This window comes from Lynx canadensis, chromosome A2 (genome assembly GCF_007474595.2).
Source record: "Lynx canadensis isolate LIC74 chromosome A2, mLynCan4.pri.v2, whole genome shotgun sequence".
NCBI classification, from domain to species: domain Eukaryota; kingdom Metazoa; phylum Chordata; class Mammalia; order Carnivora; family Felidae; genus Lynx; species Lynx canadensis.
In genome coordinates this window covers 153165061-153187608 of record NC_044304.2, presented here as the reverse complement: position 1 = coordinate 153187608, position 22548 = coordinate 153165061, and the positions used below count along the sequence as shown (strand labels likewise).

At 37.1% G+C, this 22548-nt stretch overlaps 1 protein-coding gene across 2 annotated transcripts in view; it reads right to left on the bottom strand.

Moving 5' to 3' along the window:
* Positions 1-4269: 4269 nt before the first annotated feature.
* The window catches only part of TRIM24 (tripartite motif containing 24), a 131449-nt gene continuing 113170 nt past the window's right edge, over positions 4270-22548 (bottom strand). For both annotated transcript variants that reach the window (XM_030308518.1, XM_030308519.1), the window contains exons 11-19: positions 17774-17947; positions 15196-15331; positions 13363-13435; positions 12109-12277; positions 9269-9597; positions 7800-7932; positions 6480-6554; positions 5684-5833; positions 4270-5193 (exon numbers count right to left, since the gene is read on the bottom strand). In XM_030308518.1, the coding sequence (XP_030164378.1) occupies positions 4984-5193; positions 5684-5833; positions 6480-6554; positions 7800-7932; positions 9269-9597; positions 12109-12277; positions 13363-13435; positions 15196-15331; positions 17774-17947 (1449 nt within the window). In that variant the 3' untranslated portion in view covers positions 4270-4983. The remainder of the gene's footprint in view (positions 5194-5683; positions 5834-6479; positions 6555-7799; positions 7933-9268; positions 9598-12108; positions 12278-13362; positions 13436-15195; positions 15332-17773; positions 17948-22548) is intronic.

Sequence of the window (22548 nt, the reverse complement as noted above, 5' to 3'; positions counted from 1 at the left end):
GGCTTTCTTAACACACACCCTCCTCATCAATAAATCCCTAAAATCAATTGGATTAGAGAACCAGCATTATTGTCAAAACATGGTGCCGCTTCTTGTTGCCATTCTTCTTTCCTCTTTAGGAACACTTGATTTTCTTTGGAAAAATGCCACTTCTCAGGTCCACACATTCCCATTCCGAGGGTGAGAAGCACTTAACCGTGACTGATCTGTATATTCTATCCCCTCCCGTAAACAATAGCTGTGCTTTAATCATCAATAATGGAAAGATTCCTGGGGCACCTGGGTGACTCAGTTGGTTGAGCGTCTGAATTCACCTCAGGTCATGGTCTCACGGTTTGTGAGTTCGAGCCCCACTTTGGGCTCTGTGCTGACAGCTCGGGGCCTGGAGCCTACTTCGGATTCTGTGTCTCCCTCTCTCTCTCTGTTCCTCCCCTGCTCACACTCTGTCTCTCTCTCAAAAATAAATAAAGATTAAAAAAAATAAATAAATAATGGAAAGATTCCTGACTGGATTTTCTGGCTCACTTGTCTTAGGTTTAAAAGGCACTAGAGAGCATGGGTAAGGAATTCACTCCAGTATCCTGATAAATGGCAGAGTACATTAAAGTTGCCGGTTTTCCACATCACATTTGAAAATATGGGAAAGACAATTTTACAGAATGTTTAACTTGTGATTTTTAGGTAAGGGCTTTTTTTTTAGGACTCAAATTAGGACTTAATTATTCTACTTAAAAACTCAAGAATCAGATAGAAGTTTATTCCTCTACCCCTACCAAAAAGTAAGTTCTATTTAATATCCAACAGTGAGTTTTAAAAACAGTTGTAATTTTAGAGACTCAAAACTTGTTTACAGGTGAAATTAACATAGGTAAACTTTCAAAGTGACCTATCAAAGTCCCCACTCTGTCTTCCCTTCCTCTTCCAACAGGCTTTAGATAAGAATTTTTCATGGCATCTTTGGTTTTCCTACTTTGAGGGGAGTGGGAATCAGTGATTAAAGTTACCATACCCTTCCTGTTTGTAAAATTACTTTTTGCTTATTTTTTAAGGCTGGTGAAATGCATGTGTCAGAATTTTTTAAAAAGTTGTCCTATTGGGGTGCCTGGGTGGCGCAGTCGGTTAAGCGTCCGACTTCAGCCAGGTCACGATCTCGCGGTCCGCGAGTTCGAGCCCCGCGTCGGGCTCTGGGCTGATGGCTCAGAGCCTGGAGCCTGTTTCCGATTCTGTGTCTCCCTCTCTCTCTGCCTCTCCCCCGTTCACGCTCTGTCTCTCTCTGTCCCAAAAATAAATAAACGTTGAAAAAAAAAATTAAAAAAAAAAAAAAAAAAGTTGTCCTATTATTTATAGACTAGTGGCTCATCCCTACATGTATCAGTTTTATAGAGGAACACACAAAGGTAGTAATGAAGCGAGACTCAAACTAGGTAAAATTCTACTGAATGACATATAGTAATTTTTCTATTAAAATTCCTTGTGGTAAAACATTCACAGTAAAAATCCATCGAAGCTAATTTTTATTAAAAAATCAAAGCACCAGATGCCCCCCCGCCCCAAATTAAAAAAAAAAAACAAAGACCAAACAACAACAAAGACTATTGCCTTAGATGTGCTTCACAAAAAGCAAATCGTTGTGAGGAAAGAAATCAATGGTCTGATTGGCTAGCATTTTTCTCACTCAAGAACATGAACTACCACCATGTGAATTATGACTTACTAAATACACACCCAAGAGGAAAGGGAAATATATGTAAAAAGATATCAATTGTTAATTTACATGAGGTTATAAAATATTTTAAAAACTATGTACATGTTATTTAAAAGGAGGACCTCTGTAAGAAACTAGATGGTTGAACTCATTGTCATGTCCATAATAATACCAATCAGATCACTCAATTTCTCTCATTCATAACAGAAAATAAGCACATCTTCTATTTACATCTAAAAACATTTTGCTCATAGGTAGCAACTTTAGGGATTCACGTTAATTTATGGATCAGGTTTCACCGAAGGAGGAATTCTTCCTTTCAGTGTCTAACTAGTCTGTCCATGGAACCCAAATTTACAAGTTAAGCACTGTCACAACATAGGAATTTGAAATGCAAATTCATAAATGGAGCAATCAGCTGAACTCACCCTTTTGATTGTGGAGCAAATCTTCCTGAAAGCATTGCTAAATTATACTGCATTTATATTATGGTGTAGGTGTAAAACATGGTGCCTATTCTTTAGCTTGGAAAAGCAAGTGAAACTACCAAGGGAAGAGGACATTTTCCTTTTAGCACATCCAGCATCCTACCCCTCCATCCAGAAAGGACAAGTGAGGCCTGTTAATTCAAAGGGCAAAATAACTGCATTGCCTGATGCTCATGTACAAATGTATTCTATATATGTTAGAATTGCCTTATGCCAAAAAGATCAGATGCTTGATGCATGGGAAAGCTCTTGATGAGCCGGACTTCGGTAAATCCCAGCTCCCACAAGATTTGTTCATTCACAAGCCTTGGCCAAAGGTGTGGTCATGTGATCACATTAGAGGGTCTTGTAGCTAAGACACTGGGCACTGGTTCTAAATTCAGAGGGAAATCACCGGGAGTTTTTGATCAGAGGTAAACACTGTAGTGTTTTAAGTTTAGGTCAAGGCTGCTTGAATCACACTGAACTTTTGGGAGATGGCTCTCTAAATGAGCACAGTTATTTAGGCTCACCTTATACCTTACTTCTATTAGAATTTCAGGACTATTTTGCTGGGATCCACCTGGGCACACAGGCACTTGTTAATTTAAGGTCACAGAACTTTAATCGTAAAGAGCATTACAAAAAGGCTGTTTGGAGAGACAAACACCTAGTTTTAATGTAATTTATATTATGTATGACTACAGAAAAGATGGTTCTTAATTGCCTTTCAATCAGCAAAAAAAATGGTAAAGGTGAATACTGTTTTTAAAAGATTAATATGACTGAATGTAACAGTGCAAGTTTTGGGCACATTAGTAGAAATTCTAGCTCAGATGCTAGAATTTAAGAAATTATATATATTTTTTCCCTTAAGAGCTACTTCTGTTTGTGATCCTCCTCAAAATTTGTCTGTATTGCTCTGTTTTACCTCAGGAAACAAGTATGGAAGAACAAACAGTCAAGAACAGTATTCTAAGTGCCAACAATAAACTTATTTGCAAAACCTCCGGAGTTGCTGTGCTAAAAATGCTGGAGCAAAAAAAAAAAATAAAAAGAAAAAAAAACACAGCAAAAAAACAGACAATTAAAAGGTATATGCACTGTTATCAAAATTTGTTCAGCCTTTAGAGAATAAATGTCAAATGCATCTTCACAACAATACAACAACTATTCTGAAACACACATTTGGAGAAGTGATTAAGACTTTGTAAGTGACATATTATGGACAAGACCTATCTTGAGAAGCTAATGTAACTAAATTATTTTCTCATATTTTATCTTTAGCAACACGTGAAAACCCAATGAATTAGCCACAGAATATTTTCAAATTGTCCATTTTAAGAAGTATTGCCTTGTGGAAAAAGCAAGTCCTCTAGGTCCAATCTGTGGGAGATGATACCATTCACAGCCTAAGATTCTTTCAGTTCAGCTATATTTTTATTCTGTCAGCCTAAAGAGAAAGATTTCCTCAATTAATGTTTCATAAAGGTTACTTTGAAAAAATTCATGTAAATATTTTGTCAAAGGTTAGAAGAGAAATATTGTGCCATTTGCCAGTCTATCTTAATTTAGTTTCCTTCTTTGACGCTGAACAAGCGAAAGGAATAAATGGATTATCAGTTCAACTAGTCAGGTCTGGCCCATTAGGAATATGCTTGCTCTCAGAAGATTAGTCTTCTGTATCTCTATCAGGAGAATGAAAATGAAATTCAGAATGAAGTCAGACATAAGATTCAATTTGAGGTTCTGACTTTTTAAAAATAGGAAATACAAGCTTCAGAAAACATTACATTTTCCTTATAGTTCCCTCAAACTGCCCGCTCCTAAATTCCACAACACATTTTATTCCAAATTATAAAGATGAAAACCACCAAACTAATCCCTTTCGGCGGAACTTATATTTAATGCTCAATAGGGTATACGTTGAAAAAGCCTCACATCAAATATGGCGCACACTGCAGTATTTCATGTCCAGGGTAGTTCCACTAACAGCCGTACTGCTAACAACGAGTCTTGTTATAAAAGGATCACCTGCACAGTTAAAAAGCAAACAACAAACTACACAGAGACACATAGCAAACCAAACATGAGTACACTTACTTCCTCAGTGGAAGAAGTTATATTTAGAAATGTACGAAAAATGGCTTTGAACACCTGCTATACCAAACACTTCTACAGACAAGAAAAAAAACAAAACAAAACAAAAATCAAACATTTGTTTTCCTGCTTTTTCTTTAATACAGTTGCCATCTTACATTATATACTGTTAGGTGCCTTCTTAATAGCATCTAATCTACTTTTTCGTTGCACCAGTCAGCATCCTAGGATAGAACTCTTATTACCACTCATAATCACGGAGTACTGTTCGTAAGTACTAATTCATGGTTGGGCCATAATTAACGGATAGTGGTATTTTCTAAAAATGGATTAACGCACACATCCAAACCACATTAAATTTCCACTTAAGAGTTCATACATAGTCTATTTCCTTTCTATAGTTGCTATCACTCCAAATTATAGTTTTGAAATCCAAGAAGTGGGAAGAAGGTCTTTTTGTTGTTGATGCTTCTTTCTTCTTTCCTTCCTTGCTCCTTCACTTTCATTCCTTTCCTTCTTTTTCTTTCTTTCTTAATAAGAAGATTAAAAGAAATGGTTTATTAGGGAAATCAAATTCTAGTAAACATCAAAAACTTACAGATCAGAGTGGTCACAAACTCATTTTGTAATGATGTTAAAATTACTGACAAAATGTTTTTTAAAAACAAAAACAAAAAAATCTAAAAACCAGCACACGCCAATGGTGTTGCTTTATTTAAGCAACTGGCGTTCCTCTATGCTTTTGAGGCGTTTCTTCCGGGGCTGTACAAAGTCATCATCTGAGTCATCACTAAATTTATTATCTTCTGATTCATTCCTGAATTCTAGTTTAGGAAACTTTTTTTCTGGATAAAGGTTCTTTAGAAGTTCTTCAAAATAGCTTTCAAGTTTTATACCAGCATTGGCTACTTCTGAATCAGGCTGTTGGATAAAAATAAAAACATGAATTAAAAACAAACATCAATATTTTAACAGTCAACTGTCAATAAAATAAGTAAATTTCTCACATTTTTGTTCCCTTTTAACTCAAGTTTTGGAAAAGTATTTATGCATCATCAATGATGTAAAGTAAAATAATAGCCTGGGGCTAGACAAAGAAAGTCTAGAGAAGGTCAGATAAGAAGTAAATAAAAGGCTTAGACTCATCTGGATTATTCTATAAGGGAGTGGTAACTACTTATTTTCTAAATTGTTTTCAAGTTGTCAGCTATAATTTGCATTTCCACTTACCATATAATAAACCTTGGATAGTAATGTGGATAAAGTTTTCCTAATTACCTTTCATTCTCTGACAAACTTGAACTTTCAGAAATTTATACTATCATTGGTAGATACTCATCCCTTTTGTTGATGAAGTGTCTGATTTAATATTACTTTCGCATTGCTATCGTTTTTTGTTTTTTCCTCTTACCTCATTGAATTCGGCACAGTTTTGAAAGATCAATCTAAAATCAGCTACAAAATCTTCAGGCTTTGTATACATGGAATAATCTTCTTGTAGTCTCTTCTTGATGGTTGACAAGTCCATTGGATTTTTAATTATTCTATAATAATCAGGCACCTTTCAAAATAAATGAGATGCTGTAATAAAATGACTAAATTCTACCTGTCCTAAATAAATTCTACAAGCAGGAACCTTTTACAAGCAATAGTACACACACCCACACCCACGCACGCACATATCCCTTCCTGTCTTGTTAAAGTCTACTTAGTACTTGCGATCTGGGTCTGTATAAATCAAAATATGTACAAAGAATTTTGGGGGTCTTTATCTCAAATGAACAGTTTTTTCCCAACAGCGTAGGATATAGGACTAAGCCTCTTGAGAAACAACAGAAATCAGTCTGGAGGGGTGCCTGGCTGGGTCAGTTGGGAGAACATGTAACTCTTGATCTCAGGGTGATGAGTTCGAGCCCCATGTTGGGTGTAGAGATTATTTTAAAAAAATAAAATCTTAAAAAAAAAAAATCATTCCAGAGAATAGTAGGTAAGATGTATGAGACGAGAATATATGAGAAATGAATACAAGTTTTGGACCAGTTTGTGAACATTAAAGTGTATTCAAGATCAAAGCATTCTGTTTGTATTAATAAAACTATAAGATATGCATCAGATATAGGAAACTGACTATACATTCTCATAAATCAAGTTTCAAAAAAAAAATCACCCTACTGTGTAAAAATGCACAAAATGATATTAATACTTACAGTTAGAGGAACTGGATCTTGAAAAGCCAGGCTCATTTCATGGCAATAAAGAAATAAAAGTAGGCGTTCACACTTCTAAGCAAAAAAATAAAATTAAAAAATGTAATAAAATAATGAAATCACAACTTATTTTTAACAACAATGTCATGGGTTTCAAAATACTAGAATAAAAATTAAAGCCAGATAAATACAGGAAAAACATTCAAAGAATTTTCATCTCTTCAGTCATTTACTGAACTATATACTGTTTAATAGTTTGGGGTGTATGTGATATAGGAGAGCCATTCTTACAATTATAGGAACAACAAGTGTCATGAGCAACCTATTTGAACCTCTTTAAAAATAAGTTTCCACTTAACTCTCCAAATTGTATATTGGATTATTATAATTATTTTACATTTTATTTTATATTATTTATTTATTTACTTATTTTTTTAATACAATTTGTTGTCAAATTGGCTAACATACAGTGTGTACGGTATGTTCTTGGTTTTGGAGGTAGATTCCCATGATTCATTGCTTACATACAACACTGTATATTGGATTATAATTAATAATCAACAAGAAGAGCATATGTATGTAATAGATCCAGAGGTGGAACCCTTCCTATGGTGTGTCCAGTCCCAAGGCTGCCTGTCTGAATGCAGAAGGTCCCATCGGCTAGTTTTCCCTGCGTAGGGGTTTATCCCAGTAAACACAGTGTCGTGCTGGTAGTGTGTGTTTGGGCCCCTTCTTGCACAGTAACTTTCATATTGATTGTTTTACTTAATAATTTAGCAAAGGAACTTCTTTAGCACTAAAGAAGTGTTGATGTAGTAGCTTCTAATGTTAATTACAGTTAACTATATTAGGTGGCTTTGAGTTATAAACCCAGTACCACTGGGTAAAAGAATGGAATTATTTCCAGGAAGAATAAATACGAAAACCTGTCTGTGGTGCCAATTCTCAACACATTAGGAAGAAAACTTATCTATAGTAAAAATAAAACAAAACAAATTTACTGAAGGTACACTAAATTTAAAACTCTGGACCACATAGAGGATACATGTTTTACCTTGTTCAAGTACAGTCTTTTAAGCTTCTAAAAAATGTATAGACAGTACTGTGATTTTTTTTTTTCATTTTAACCAGGAAAAGTCACAGGTTGTATCGCTTAAGATTCCTACGCTCTTGTGAAAAAAACTAAAGAAAAAAGAGGTCAGCATAAAATTTTGAATATACACTTCTTTGACGAAAGGCACACCTGCATTACAATAATCCATCTAAACAAAAAAACTGTTTAGCTAATAGTCTAGGTTAGAAATGTTTAAAAAAACTTACCCTTTTATCTATTGGTGTTAATTTAACAAGGCCTTCACTTTTCTTTTTCTCTGAGTTGTGACTGGGAGCATCACAATCATATTCAACTTCTGGTTTAGATAAGTCCCGGCAGAAAGTACAAATCCACTCTCCACTGTTGGGGGATAGAGTATTTCTGAATTCCTTTTCTTTTTTTTTAAAGTTTATTTTTATTTATTTTGAGAGAGATATAGAGAGCAAGCAGGGGAGGGACAGAGAGAGAGGGAGAAAATACCAAGCAAGCTTTGTGCTATCAATGCAGAGCCTGATGCAGGGCTTGAACTCAGGAACTATGAGGTCATGACCTGAGCCGAAATCAAGAGTCAGATGCTTAACTGACTGAGCCACCCGGGAGCCCCAGGAATTTCTGAATTCCTAATGCATCATTTCTCCCATCACCATCTCACTTTCCCACATCCTCCATACCATCTATGATACAGATTTATTTATTTGGCATGAATTTTTATCACTGAGAATTTACTGCATATCTACTATGTACACAGCACCATGCTGAGAGAGCTTAAGAGCAGAAATATAATACAAGGGCCTAAGTGGTAAACGTTAGGCAAGGAGGTATGAAACACTTACATGAAAGAAACACTTAAAAATATAAACACACACATTAATTTATGGCTGATGTGAGGCACAACTGTTATTTTCCCCAAAATGATTCATGGAAAAAGAAATGTTCTTGGTACTATTCTTGCAACTTTATTATTTAACAAAATTTTTTTAAATGTTTACTTTTGAGAGAGAGAGAGAGAGAGAGAGAGAGAGAGAGACAACGAGAGAGCAAGCGAGAGGGAAAGAGAGCAAGAGAGAGTGAGTGACCAGGGGAGGAGCAGAGAGAGAGGGAGACACAGACTCTGAAGCAGGCTCCAGGCTCTGAGCTGTCAGCACAGAGCCCAGTGAAGGACTCGAACCCACGAACTGTGAGATCATGCATGACCTGAGCCGAAGTGGGACGTTTAACCGACTGAGCCACCCAGGTGCCCCCATTCTTTCAACTTTAAATGTGGAATTAAATTTTAAAAAGTACAGCGTTCCAAGAACGAAAGAGATCAACGCAGTGGCCGCTCTTCCCCATCATCATCAGCAGGAGCAGCATCTCAGAGCTGGTTGGAAAAGGTACTTGAGATATTTATAAATGATACAGCTCAATGCTTGGCAAAAACATGCAGTAACTGTGGCCATTGTTATGCGTAAGGATCACCGTTTTCTAGGGTAACCATCTGTAGTAATTCAAAGGACCGTTTTTTTTCCCTTCTTCTTTTCAGAGGAGATTTTTGAGAGAAGCGCACAGAATGGGAAGCAGAGTATCAAAGCCCCTATGCTGAAGAATCCATTTGTGTGAAGTAGGTTTTCACTGAAGTTTTTTACAAAATTACAACGAGCATCAATTATTATTTCTAGTGAAAGAATGTGGGAAAGGGAAGTAAGTACCATCTTACCTTGGAAAATTTGCCAAGGTGGGCACATGACAAGAAAGATGAAACACTTTGGGACACTTCTCACAGCACAGGAGCTCCCCTCCATTCTGACAAACTGCACACCAGTCCTCATTGGGGTCGTCCTCTTTCCTGGTCTCTCCGACATGAACAGGTGACTTCTGGGAGGCATCCGGCCACTCTGACTTTCCATTGGAGGAATTTTCCTGGTGAAGTCCAGGTTGATCTCCTGTGCTATCAGGAGCATCTGACCTTGGCACAGACTCCTCAGAGGTAGAGCTCTGACTACTATTTAAGAGCAGGGAGGTGAGTATGCTCCTTGGATAGTTGGTCTGCAATGGAAAGAAGTTAAGAATATGTGTTTATTTCTCAAAATTGGCATTCTTCATTAGCACTGCTGCAATTCGGGACCGTAGACTGCTCTCTCATAGGCACCTGGTTACTTCAAAAGAGTCTGTGAATATGTATGAGAACAGAAGAGGTTTACTCTAATAGAGTCCCCAAAGGTAAAGAGGACCTGAATCTCTACCAAAAACTATCATCAAAATAGAAGATCAGCAGGGGTGCCTGAGCAGCTTGGTTGGTTAAGTGTCAGACTCAAGGTTTAGTTCATGAGATCAAGCCCCACGTTGGGCTCTGGGCTAACAGTGCAGATCCTGCTTGGGATTTTCTCTCTCCCTCTCTTTCTGCCCCTCCCCTGCTCTTTCTCTCTCTCTCAAAATAAATAAATATTAAAAAAAATTATATCCAGACTCAAAATATGTCTACTGTTGGTTTTTCATTCATAGAAAAGTATTGTGCTTTAATTCTTATAATTAATTTCACTTCTGCAAGAGCTATTAATAACTTTAAGATGAATCTAAATTTTATGTTGGGGCCTGGGATGGTAAAATTTTTAATAACAAAATCTATGATTTCCTTTAAACTTTTAATATTTAAAGTAATAAATGCAGATTTAGTTAAAGCATGATTACATAATCTCATTCCTCAGAGGCAATTATTTTTAAATTGTTTAGCTTTTCTTTTGCTATTTTTAAATAATTTGCTTGTATTGTAATTTCTCAGATTTTCAATTTTAAACATATTTTCAGTCTTAAATGTGGGTATGTATATTCTTTATGATGGAAGATTAGATTTTTCCTTCCTGCCTCTCTACCCACTCCTTACACACATACACGCCACTCATGCCACTTTCTTAACGCTTTATGAAGTAAGTATGTATGTATGTATTTATTTGGTACCAGTGTAACTTTATGGCCAACACCTATTCCAATTGGTCAGTATCACTGCTGCACTGGTTAAGTGTCCTGAAAAATCAATTTCTGGCTAAATTCATGTTCAGGTTATATCCTGATTATATCTAGTTTTTAGTTAAATTTGTATAATACAGGTGTTTGTTTATACCACTGTAAGTATAAATATTGTTCATCACATAACCACAGAATGTACTATGACTATACTTCCTTTGTCTTTTTGTTTTTACTGTGATTCAATTCTTCCTTCCTTCCTTCTTTCCTCTCTCTCCCTCTTCCACCCTTTTCTTACATCTGCTTACTTTTCTAAATACTATTATCTCTAAGTCATTCTCACAGCCTCCAGTAGGGTTATAAAATGCTTTCCAATACTGCCGAACATTTTTTTTGCTCTTACATATATCCCTACGGAGTCTCCCATCCTCCTTGCTACAGGATGCACCAGGGGAAGTACTGGGAAGTACTCTCTTTGTCTCTCTTCTGGGATCTTATGCCTCCTTTCTTGGTTCATTCCATTTTTTTTTTTTTTAATTTTTTTTTTCAACGTTTTTATTTATTTTTGGGACAGAGAGAGACAGAGCATGAACGGGGGAGGGGCAGAGAGAGAGGGAGACACAGAATCAGAAACAGGCTCCAGGCTCTGAGCCATCAGCCCAGAGCCCGACGCGGGGCTCGAACTCCCGGACCGCGAGATCGTGACCTGGCTGAAGTCGGACGCTCAACCGACTGCGCCACCCAGGCGCCCCGGTTCATTCCATTTTTGATGAAGCATACTTTCAAGTATCTTCTGGAGAATGAGTACATGAGAATTAAAATTTCTCAAACCTTGCATTTATGTCTAAAAATCTTTATGCATGATTGAGAATTTGCCTGGGTGTAGAGTTCTGGCTATGAAATACTTTTGCTCACAATTTTGGTATTTCTCTTTTGTTTCAGATTCAAACATCCATTTTGAGGACTCGCTGCCATTATGTCTGATTCTTTGCATAAGGTGTTTTTTCCATCTAGAAGCTTTTAAAATCCTGGTATCCTGAAATTGATGATAATATAATTTGAGTCCTGGTTTCATTTAATGTTCTGTTATTTGGGTCCTTTCAATTCAGATGTGCATGCTTTTCAGTTACAGTAAATTTCCTTGTATTATTATTTTTTTTGCCAATTACCTTCCATGTGTTTTACTCAAATGCCCAACTTCCTTGTTTTACTCAAATGCCCAACCCCAAATGCCCCTGATTTTTCAAACTCTTCTCCCTATTTTCCATCCATCTTTTTCTTTTAATTTACTGAGAGAGGTCCTCAAACTTTTCAACCTTTAAGTTGACTATTTCCCTGTTTTTAAACATAACATTTTTTTAAAGTTGATTTATTTATTTTGAGAGCATGAGTGGGGGACGGGCAGAGACAGAGAATCCCAACCAGTCTCCAGGCTCAGCACAGAGCCCAACATGGGGCTCAATCCCACGAACCATGAGATTGTGAGTGACGCTTAAGTGACTGAACCACCCAGGCGCCCCTCAACATAACATTTTTAACCTCCTATCTGCTAGTTACAAGTTTCTTTCATCCTATCCCCCAAATTGATATAATTACATTTTGAGGCCTAGATTCTTCATCAGATTCTTGTTTCACTATGACCACAGGAAAATCATAATTTTCAGGCGGTCCACTGTTTTCCTGTTTTATTCGGATTGGCTCCAACATGACCACCGGGACTTTGTGTGTGGAATCAGCTCCTGCTGGTTTGCTGGAAGAGCCAGAGCTGTAAGAGAGAGAGAGAGAAAAAAAACAAAAACATCAAAGAATGCTACCTTAAGTGTCTCAAAACAAAGCATAACGATAGCTTTTAGAAGTAATTCTGTATAACTTCACAGCAATGGTCACCATGTTCCATTATCACAATCCATGATAAATGACAGTGAGATGCAACCACTGCCTGCTCACAGATGCCTGCACACAGCTTCCTGTATAAAAAACCTTTTACATATTAACCTATGTCATTAGTCACACTATACTTCTGGAAAGATATTTGAAAAGATTTAAATAAAACCCGAATCATAAGAAAACAGACTTGAATACTCTGAGGCTCTCCAATTGGGCAGTCAGATTTTAATATCTCAGAACTATCTTTCCCACTTCCTTCTCTAGTCAGTGACAAAGAGCACTCTGGGCCCACATTAACGATTTACTGTCACAAAGTGTGAAGACAATTAACTAGAGATATAAACTGTTGGTGTTTGGCTATTTTAAAAAATGTACTGGGACAAAAACCCTTTACGGATACCCACAATGTTCTCATGGGATTAAAGGCAACATTTTTCTCTTGAGAGAATGTATCTTCCATATGATTAGCAAATAAGAACTGGGTTCACTAGGAGAAATCTGTAAGCATAAATAGATGAGCAAAGCAGTAAGCTGGGAGAGAATTTCAACAACTATGAATTGATTTATTTTAAAGCAGACCTAATGTTTGGGCATTAAAAAAGTCAGAGAACATTGAAGTTAGTATAAAGTTATTGTTTCTTTTCCCCCTAAGTTTGTATTTGTACATATCCTATATAGTGCAATCTGTTATACCTACTTCGTTTCAATTTCTTCCTTGCTATTAGGCTCAAGACAAACATATCATCCCCCCCAATTTTTGTATCTCTAAAGACACAATTATACTTTATTTACTTAACCCATTAATTAGTTTGTTAAATTATAACAATCATTGAAATTTTGATTTAAAAGTTAAAAATAAAGGAAGTCATTCAAGATGTATTGAGTACCAAGAGCATGTTGAGCCCTGGCAAGAGAAATCTAATCAGATTTTATACACTAGAGGATAAGGTTAAGTCAGTTTACCTTCCTCGGCTCCCAACACTGGAGGCACTAGGTGAACGTATTGGTGGGTGAACACTAGTCATAGTAACAGGTCCTGGAGAAGACGAAATCATTCACGTTCATAACATGAGTTAATGATTATGTGTGTCATTTCCTACTGAATATGCTCACTTAGCACTGGAACAAAATGGAATTATATAAAACAATAACAAGTTGTTGGACTCCCAGCCAAGTCTAACCCGGTTAGACTAGCGGAATTAAACCTCAGTACTCCTGGCATTTTGGGCCAGATAATTCTTTGTTGCGGGGGATCTCCGTGCACTGTGGATATTTAGCAGTATCTCTGGCCTCTACTAGTTATTAGATGCCAGTAGTATGTCTCCACATTTCCCACCCAGGGGTGTGACGATCAAAAATGTCTCCAGGGCCGCCTAGGTGGCTCAGGTGGTTAAGCATCTGACTTTGGCTCAGGTCATGATCTCATGGTTCATGAGTTGAAGCCCCACATAGGATTTTCTACTGTCAGCACGGAGCCCACTTTGGATCCTCTGTCCCCCTCTCTGTCCCTCCTCTGCTTGTTCTCTCTCTCTCTCCCCCTCTCTCTCAAAAACAAAAAACAAAAAACAAAACCAAACAAAACAAACCTTAAAAAAAAAAAGTCTCCAAACAGAGTCAAATGTAAAGCAGGGCAAAATCTCAGTGAGGACACTAGTACTAGTGAAAGCTACAGACGACAACGAAAAGCAGTAGGTGCTGATGTAAAAGCAGTCCAAGACAGACAACCACACAGAGACCAATCAATGGAGACACCGAAACAACTATTCTACTAGGCAATGCATTAAGATACGTTGTCCAATGCCTAGCATACAGTCAGTTATGTGTAAATGTTAGTCTTAGTAATATTGTCAAAATGGTATCCAGAAATGTTCTGTCAAGTTATACTCCCGCCAGCTATGTATCAGAGTACTTCTCTTATCACATTCTTATCAATGAGTATTTTCATTATTTAAGTCTTTGCTAATTTAACAGTTAGAAATTATATCTTATTTTGATATTTATAATGACTACTAGTGACATTGAAACCCCCAAGTTACTGGCTATTTGTATTTCCTCTTTAGGGAATTATCTAGTCAAGTCCTTTGGCAATTCTGAGTATTTTCCTTAATCATTTATACAAACTTGTTATATAATTAAACAGTTTCTATGCCATATTTGTCAACAGTGTTCTTCCATTTTGTTTGTATGTGTTTTAAATAAGCATCTCCTTTTATATTGTGTAACTGTCTTATATTTGTGTGACTGATGAACCTTCAGAAATTCTCCTCTCTCCATATTTTGTTCTAAGGCACCTATTTTGCCAACCTCTGTGAGTAGTATTAGGTAGTATTAGGTGAACAGGATTAGGGAGAGTGCTTCTCTCTTAAAGGAAACGAGTAGGTATGTTAAAAATTCTTAAGCATCAATTACACACACACACACACACACACACACACACACACACACACACACAACCACCAAAGAAGAGACTGACACTGATCAATTTTGACCCTAGGCAACTTACATCCAAAAAGATACCGTATCACAGGAAAACTTATCAAAAAGAGTAAGTATAATACTAATTTCCTGCTAGGAATGCTCTAATGCCTACAAGTTTTGTTGAAATTAAAAAGGTACAGAAGTTTAAACTTTGCTTCCCACCTTGAAAGTAGACTAAATTTAAACAGTGCCCAAAACTCAGACTCATTTTAATCATCCGAGAAAAGGGTGGAGGGCAGAGGTGAGGGACGAGGGTAATTACGAGTAAAAAAAAAAAAAAAGGGAAAACACCCCAAAGTCAAAGGAAGCTCACTTTACCTGCAAGGCCTGGAGATGGCACGGATGAGTTTGGTGACTGGACGGTTCTGTTTGAGGGTGGTCTTGGCTGGCCATGATCTATACTGGTATCTTTCCTCACAATATTGTCCAGCATAATAGTACTTGAACAGTCAATCTTATAAGAAACGAAATTATTTCACAACATCCCGACTTTGCAAGTTAAACGCTACTTTAAATTTAAAAGAAAACTTTAATAGTTTAATTACTATCAAGTAATGAAGTATATAAATATCATATTTAAGAAGTTCTGATGTATATTTTCCCTATAAACAATCTTGAAAAAAGCTTTTATTCATCTTAATGGTCCATCTTAGTAAATATACTGAAGACATACTATTTCAGAAGTTATGAGGAAGGAGAAAGGAGTATCATGTATCATTCACACCCTTAAAAACTCAAACAAAAAATATATATAACTTATTTAAAAATAACAAAAAGTAACCCCCCCCCCAAAAAAAATAGCGCACTTTTACATTTTTGCAAGTTTCTTTAGTGTCTGGCTTAATTAATAGACAAAAGGATTCTTTTATGTGCATAAGAACATAAGCACATTGTGATGTGTGGTTCTGGTTGAAGAATATGAAGAAAATCTGGCCTTACACAGGAAGGACCTTGTGTAGTATCCTCTGAAAGGGTGGTCACTGATTCACACTGCTGAGAACTCGTCTCTGGTATGCACTACGTAGATGAAATAAGCCCACACATAGCATATTTCTAGAACACTAATCTCACCTAAGTACATTACTATTATTTCGTAGGGGAAAATGGGTCCTTTAAAGATTCTTGCTTTAATGTAACAGGTATACAGGTAACACTTCTTTTCCAACTGATCACTCAGCTAAAATAATGCTACACTTGTACTAAATAAGACTTTAATTCTTTATTTTATTTTTAATGTAATTTATTGTCAAATTGGCTTATATACAACACCCAGTGCTCATCCCAACAAGTGCTCTCCTCAATGCCCATCACCCATTTTCCCTCCCATGCCGTAACCCCTGTCCACCCTCAGTTTGTTCTCTGTATTTAAGAGTCTCTTGTGGTTTGCCTCCATCCCCCTCTGTTTCTATTTTCTCCCTCCCTTCTCCACTGGTCTTCTGTTAAGTGCCAAGTAGTATTCCATGGTATATATAAACCACATCTTCTTTATGGAAAGACTTTAATTCTTTAGATGCAAATATTTTTCATGCTTAAATAGACCATTTATTTCTCAAAAATGTCTTTGTGATTAAAATCAAGTTCAATTCTCTAACATTGTTCCAGCCTTTCTGAACTAGGATTCTACAAGAGACTTAATTCCTACTGTCCTAGGGCACAGATTGTTTATGATGAATCTACTTTTCCTTCTCCATCTAGAATGGTGCTACTTATGAACCATCTTTGGGGGGACTGAGAAAATGGTCACTCAAATCAGCTTCTTTATTCTATGGTTCAGCTGAAGAATTTCAGTTGAGCAAGGCTGGTAGACAAAGGTTCACTTGTATCTGAGGACTGCAGAGAAAAGGCCAGAAGGACGATTTGTGCTTTCTGTGGGTCCTCTTCAGGGGAGGGGGAAAGTACACAGGGTCATTTATGTTTAATAATCTTTTGGCAATACCTTGGCCAGTACTTTTCAGAGTGTGAAATGTACTGGAATGTGAGTGGATCTATTGAATCTTAACGTAAGGAAAGTTATTTACACTGTGAGTTAATCCTAAAAGCTAAAGTAAAATTATAGGAATGAGACAAAATTTAGTTTTCCTATATATTACCTATGAATGAAAAATACAGGTCCTTTACCCATTTAAAGTATATGCAATTATTTAAAAAATGAAATAACTCTGGTAAGGTTAATGATGCAACTAAATAATTGATCTCAGTAACTTGAAAAACCAACTAAATAATGAAAATAACAAATTTATTTTACCATCTGATCAGATGTTTCTTTAAAGTTTTAATGTTTGTGTCACAATTCTATAACCTTGTAGGATAAGGAAAGGTAAAACAAGTATCAACTTATATGGAGATCTATCTATAGGATGTTTTATTTTCTGCCTTTGGAAAAGATTTTTTAGAAAGTCATATTGGTAAAGTTAGTGAGTAAATGTATTTAATTTAAATATAAAATAAACCAGAGCTAATCTTGCACTGGCCAGTATAATCTGGGAGAAAATGTTTTCATTTCCATTGTTAAACTTGTCTCTATCTCTTCTGATGTTTTAAATCCCAGCCTCCCCAGCCCGCCGTATCCTTATTCTAAGACAGCACATTCCAACATTCACCTTTCCAGTACCTCTTTCCCAGGTCCTTACTTCCCAGCTTTCCCAGCTTAGATTCCAGAGTCCATCACTATAATCATTAATTTATAACATGTTTAACATCAGTGCCATGAAAGATGTCCTCTATATACGTTTAAGGGCTTATCTTTTTATTTTCCCTGCTGTTTTATTTCTAAAGAAGAAAAATAATTTCTAAAACCCAACACACAACCTATCATCTGACTAACTCAAGCCTTTTACCAGGTAAATTCACTTGAAATTTTCGAAACATTCTTAGTATAAATGTTATGTATACTTACATCTGGAAGAGAAGGAAGATTATAAGAGCCTCCCACTGGTGAGCTCAAATCAATCATAGGTGAGCCGAAAGCCTTTGCATCATATCCTGCTGCACTCGTAATGGTAGGACTAGAAGGAGTAGAGGATGTGCTGCTGGCGGTTGATGGGGCAGCCTGCCCACTGCTGATCTGCCACTATAGTAGCAACAAAGGAGGAAGGGGGTCTATTAGCAGGCCAAAGCATAACATGTCCTACTAATCTCTGTTCCTTTGTTACAAAACAAAGTAGAAGACACATTCTGCTATCTGAATTCAACTATAATTTGAATGGAAAGCAAGGAGGGACAGGTATGTATAATTTTCATTAATCCTGTCCAAAAATAAAAAATAAAAAGATTATATATATATATATATATATATATATATATATATTTAACCAGAAAACAGTTGGCATGTAGCAGAAAACCACAACATCCAATCCTGAAAAGCTAACACATAGGGGGTGGGCGGGAACATAAGCACATAGCAACTTCAAGGTAAAGATGGAGGGTTAAAAAGATACATTTTCTTCTGTCCCCACCTGAGACACTTGAAACTAAATAACAGTTTGCACATATTGCAGAACCCCTAAGAGCTTGGAAATTAAAAGCATGAGAGGTAAAGCTGGGGCTGAAAACAGGATGATCTGCTGAGAGTTTGTTTAAGAAGCACTGAGGCTCATGTTCCTTTCCCACTTTACTGTAGTTACCCCAAGATAATACAGACTTCATCCATTTCCACAGATGAAGGCTGGAAGTTTATTCTCTAAAATAGAGAAAACTGTGTCTTTGGATTGAAGGGCACCAGGTTCATCTGAAGGCAGAGACGTACTGCCCTGAAAATGAAGATTATGAAGCCACAATGACACTGAATGCTGAGCTTCCCTCCCCCACCCCCAACTCTGCCACTGGCCCCCACCAATCTGCTTACCCAAGCTGGCTTCAAGGTGCAGCCAGACCCTGAATTTTAGGCAGACGACAGAAAGACGCTTTGGGAACTGGACCAGTCTAAGAAGTACAACTTAAAGATTGTGACACTAAGAATTCTCCCAATAAATCTACCTCGTAGCCTGAAAACTAGAGTGAAACCTCAAACATCAAACATTAGCTCTAGACCCAGGCTTGCAGGATTTTTTTTAAACACTCATTTCTTGTATACGAAGAGGTAATTAAACATAAACAACTGAGGAAAAACTCTTATCATTTATGTTAAAGGCTGAGATAAACACACTAAGATAATAGCAGAATACTAGGAAGGAGAAGAGATGAACCATGCTGCTCTCCACAATTTACTTCAAAGCCTATGAAAAAATAAGACTTGACTGATATATGGAAGAATAAATGGCTATATGATTAGTAAGTGAGAAGGCAAATAGAACAATTAGTCCCCGACACAACTCTTGAAGCTGTTGTGTTTGAAAATTTTTGTAGTAAAATATAGGGGAAAGGGAAAGCAACTGAGAGGTATCTCAGGACTATACAAGGGGGGAAAAAATCCCCAAATACAACAATATATGGACTACATTATACAGAGTGATAGTGTGACAGGCATTCCAATTTTGAAAAATCTAATTTGTATTCCTCACTGAAAACACTGTATAAAGAAACCTGTGAATGTCATCTTTACCACCTACCTACCCCTCATGTCCATCCATCTCTTCCTGTGCCCTCTGCCAACTTCCCTCCTCCAGAATAATCATAGTTATGGACGATGTATATCTTTCCAGGGTTTATTTTTTTAAAAAACCCCTCCCCACTCCCCACCCCCCACCCAACCAGAAAAATGAGATAATACCCTACAAAAATTCTATAATGTTTTTTTCAATATAACATCATCTATAGATTACTGCATTTTCTCAATGGCTGAACATATTCCCCTATGCAAGTGTACTATAATTTGTTAATTTAATCTGTTGATTAAATTTATTATCTATATTATCTCCTAGTTTATTCATTTATTCATTCATGTTTAGATTTTTGACCAGGAAACATTTTAAATATATATATTTTTAATGTTTATTTTTGAGACAGAGACAGAGTGTGAGCGGGGTAGGGGCAGAGAGAGACAGACACACAGAATCTGAAGCAGGCTCCAGGCTCTGAGCTGTCAGTACAGAGCCCTACGTGGGGCTCGAACTCACAAGCCAGGAGATCATGCCCCGAGGTGAAGTCAGAAGCTCCTGGGACCAGGAAACATTTTTTTTTTTCCAATATATGAAATTTATTGTCAAATTGGTTTCCAAACAACACCCAGTGCTCATCCTAAAAGGTGCCCTCCTCAATACCCATCACCCACCCTCCCCTCCCTCCCCCCGCCCATCAACCCTCAGTTTGTTCTCAGTTTTTAACAGTCTCTTATGCTTTGGCTCTCTCCCTCTCTAACCTCTTTTTTTTTTTTTCCTTCCCCTCCCCCATGGGCTTCTGTTAAGTTTCTCAGGATCCACATAAGAGTGACACCATATGGTATCTGTCTTTCTCTGTATGGCTTATTTCACTTAGCATCACACTCTCCAGTTCCATCCACGTTGCTACAAAAGGCCATATTTCATTTTTTCTCATTGCCACATAGTATTCCATTGTGTATAGAAACCACATCTTCTTTATCCATTGGTCAGTTGATGGACATTTAGGCTCTTTCCATAATTTGGCTATTGTTGAGAGTGCTGCTATAAACATTGGGGTACAAGTGCCCCTATGCATCAGTACTCCTGTATCCCTTGGGTAAATTCCTAGCAGTGCTATTGCTGGGTCATAGGGTAGGTATATTTTTAATTTTTTGAGGAACCTTCACACTATTTTCCAGAGCAGCTGCACCAGTTTGCATTCCCACCAGCAGTGCAAGAGGGTTCCTGTTTCTCCACATCCTCTCCAGCATCTATAGTCTCCTGATTTGTTCATTTTGGCCACTCTGACTGGTGTGAGATCTGAGTGTGGTTTCAATTTGTATTTCCCTGATGAGGAGCGACGCTGAGCATCTTTTCATGTGCCTGTTGGCCATCTAGATGTCTTCTTTAGAGAAGTGTCTATTCATGTTTTCTGCCCATTTCTTCACTGGATTATTTGTTTTTCGGGTGTGGAGTTTGGTGAGTTCTTTATAGATTTTGGATACTAGCCCTTTGTATGATATGTCATTTGCAAATACCTTTTCCCATTCTGTTGGTTGCCTTTTAGTTTTGGTGATTGTTTCCTTTGCTGTGCAGAAGCTTTTTATCTTCAGGAGGTCCCAGGAGTTCATTTTTGCTTTTAATTCCCTTGCCTTTGGGGATGTGTCAAGTAAGAATTGCTGCAGCTGAGGTCAGAGACGTTTTGTCCTGCTTTCTCCTCTAGGGTTTTGACGGTTTCCTGTCTCACATTCAGGTCCTTTATCCATTTTGAGTTTATTTTTGTGAATGGTGTGAGAAAGCGGTCTAGTTTCAACCTTCTGCATGTTGCTGTCCAATTCTCCCAGCACCATTTGTTAAAGAGGCTGTCTTTTTTCCACTGGATGTTCTTTCCTGCTTTGTCAAACATTAGTTGGCCATACGTTTGTGGGTCTAGTTCTGGGGTTTCTATTCTATTCCATTGGTCTATGTGTCTGTTTTTGTGCCAATACCATGCTGTCTTGATGATTACAGCTTTGTAGTAGAGGCTAAAGTCTGGGATTGTGATGCCTCCTGCTTTGGTCTTCTTCTTCAAAATTAGGCTATTCAGGGCCTTTTGTGGTTCCATATGCATTTTAGGATTGCTTGTTCTAGCTTCGAGAAGAATGCTGGTGCAATTTTGATTGGGATTGCATTGAACGTGTAGATAGCTTTGGGTAGTATTGACATTTTGGGAATATTTATTCTTCCAATCCATGAGCACGGAATGTTTTTCCATTTCATTATATCTTCTTCATTTTCCTTCATAAGCTTTCTATAGTTTTCAGATCTTTTACATCTTTGGTTAGATTTATTCCTAGGTATTTTATGCTTCTTGGTGCAATTGTGAATGGGATCAGTTTCTTTGTCTTTCTGTTGCTTCATTATTAGTGTATAAGAATGCAACTGATTTCTGTACATTGATTTTGTATCCTGAGACTTTGCTGAATTCATGTATCAGTTCTAGCAGACGTTTGGTGGAGTCTATCGGGTTTTCCATGTATAATATCATGTCATCTGCAAAAAGTGAAAGCTTGACTTCATCTTTGCCAATTTTGATGCCTTTGATTTCCTTTTGTTGTCTGATTGCTGATGCTAGAACTTCGAACACTATGTTAAACAACAGCGGTGAGAGTGGACATCCCTGTCGTGTTCCTGATCTTAGGGAAAAAGCTCTCAGTTTTTCCCCATTGAGGATGATGTTAGCTGTGGGCTTTTCATAAATGGCTTTTATGATGTTTAAGTATGTTCCTTCTATCCCGACTTTCTCGAGGGTTTTTATTAAGAAAGGTTGCTGAATTTTGTCAAATGCTTTTTCTGCATCGATTGACAGGATCATATGGTTCTTTTATTTTCTTTTATCAATGTGATGTATCACGTTGATTGATTTGCAAATGTTGAACCAGCCCTGCAGCCCAGGAATGAATCCCACTTGATCATGGTGAATAATTCTTTTTATATGCTGTTGAATTCGATTTGCTAGTATCTTATTGAGAATTTTTGCATCCATATTCATCAGGGATATTGGCCTGTAGTTCTCTTTTTTTACTGGGTCTCTGTCTGGTTTAGGAATCAAAGTAATACTGGCTTCATAGAATGAGTCTGGAAGTTTTCCTTCCCTTTCTATTTCTTGGAATAG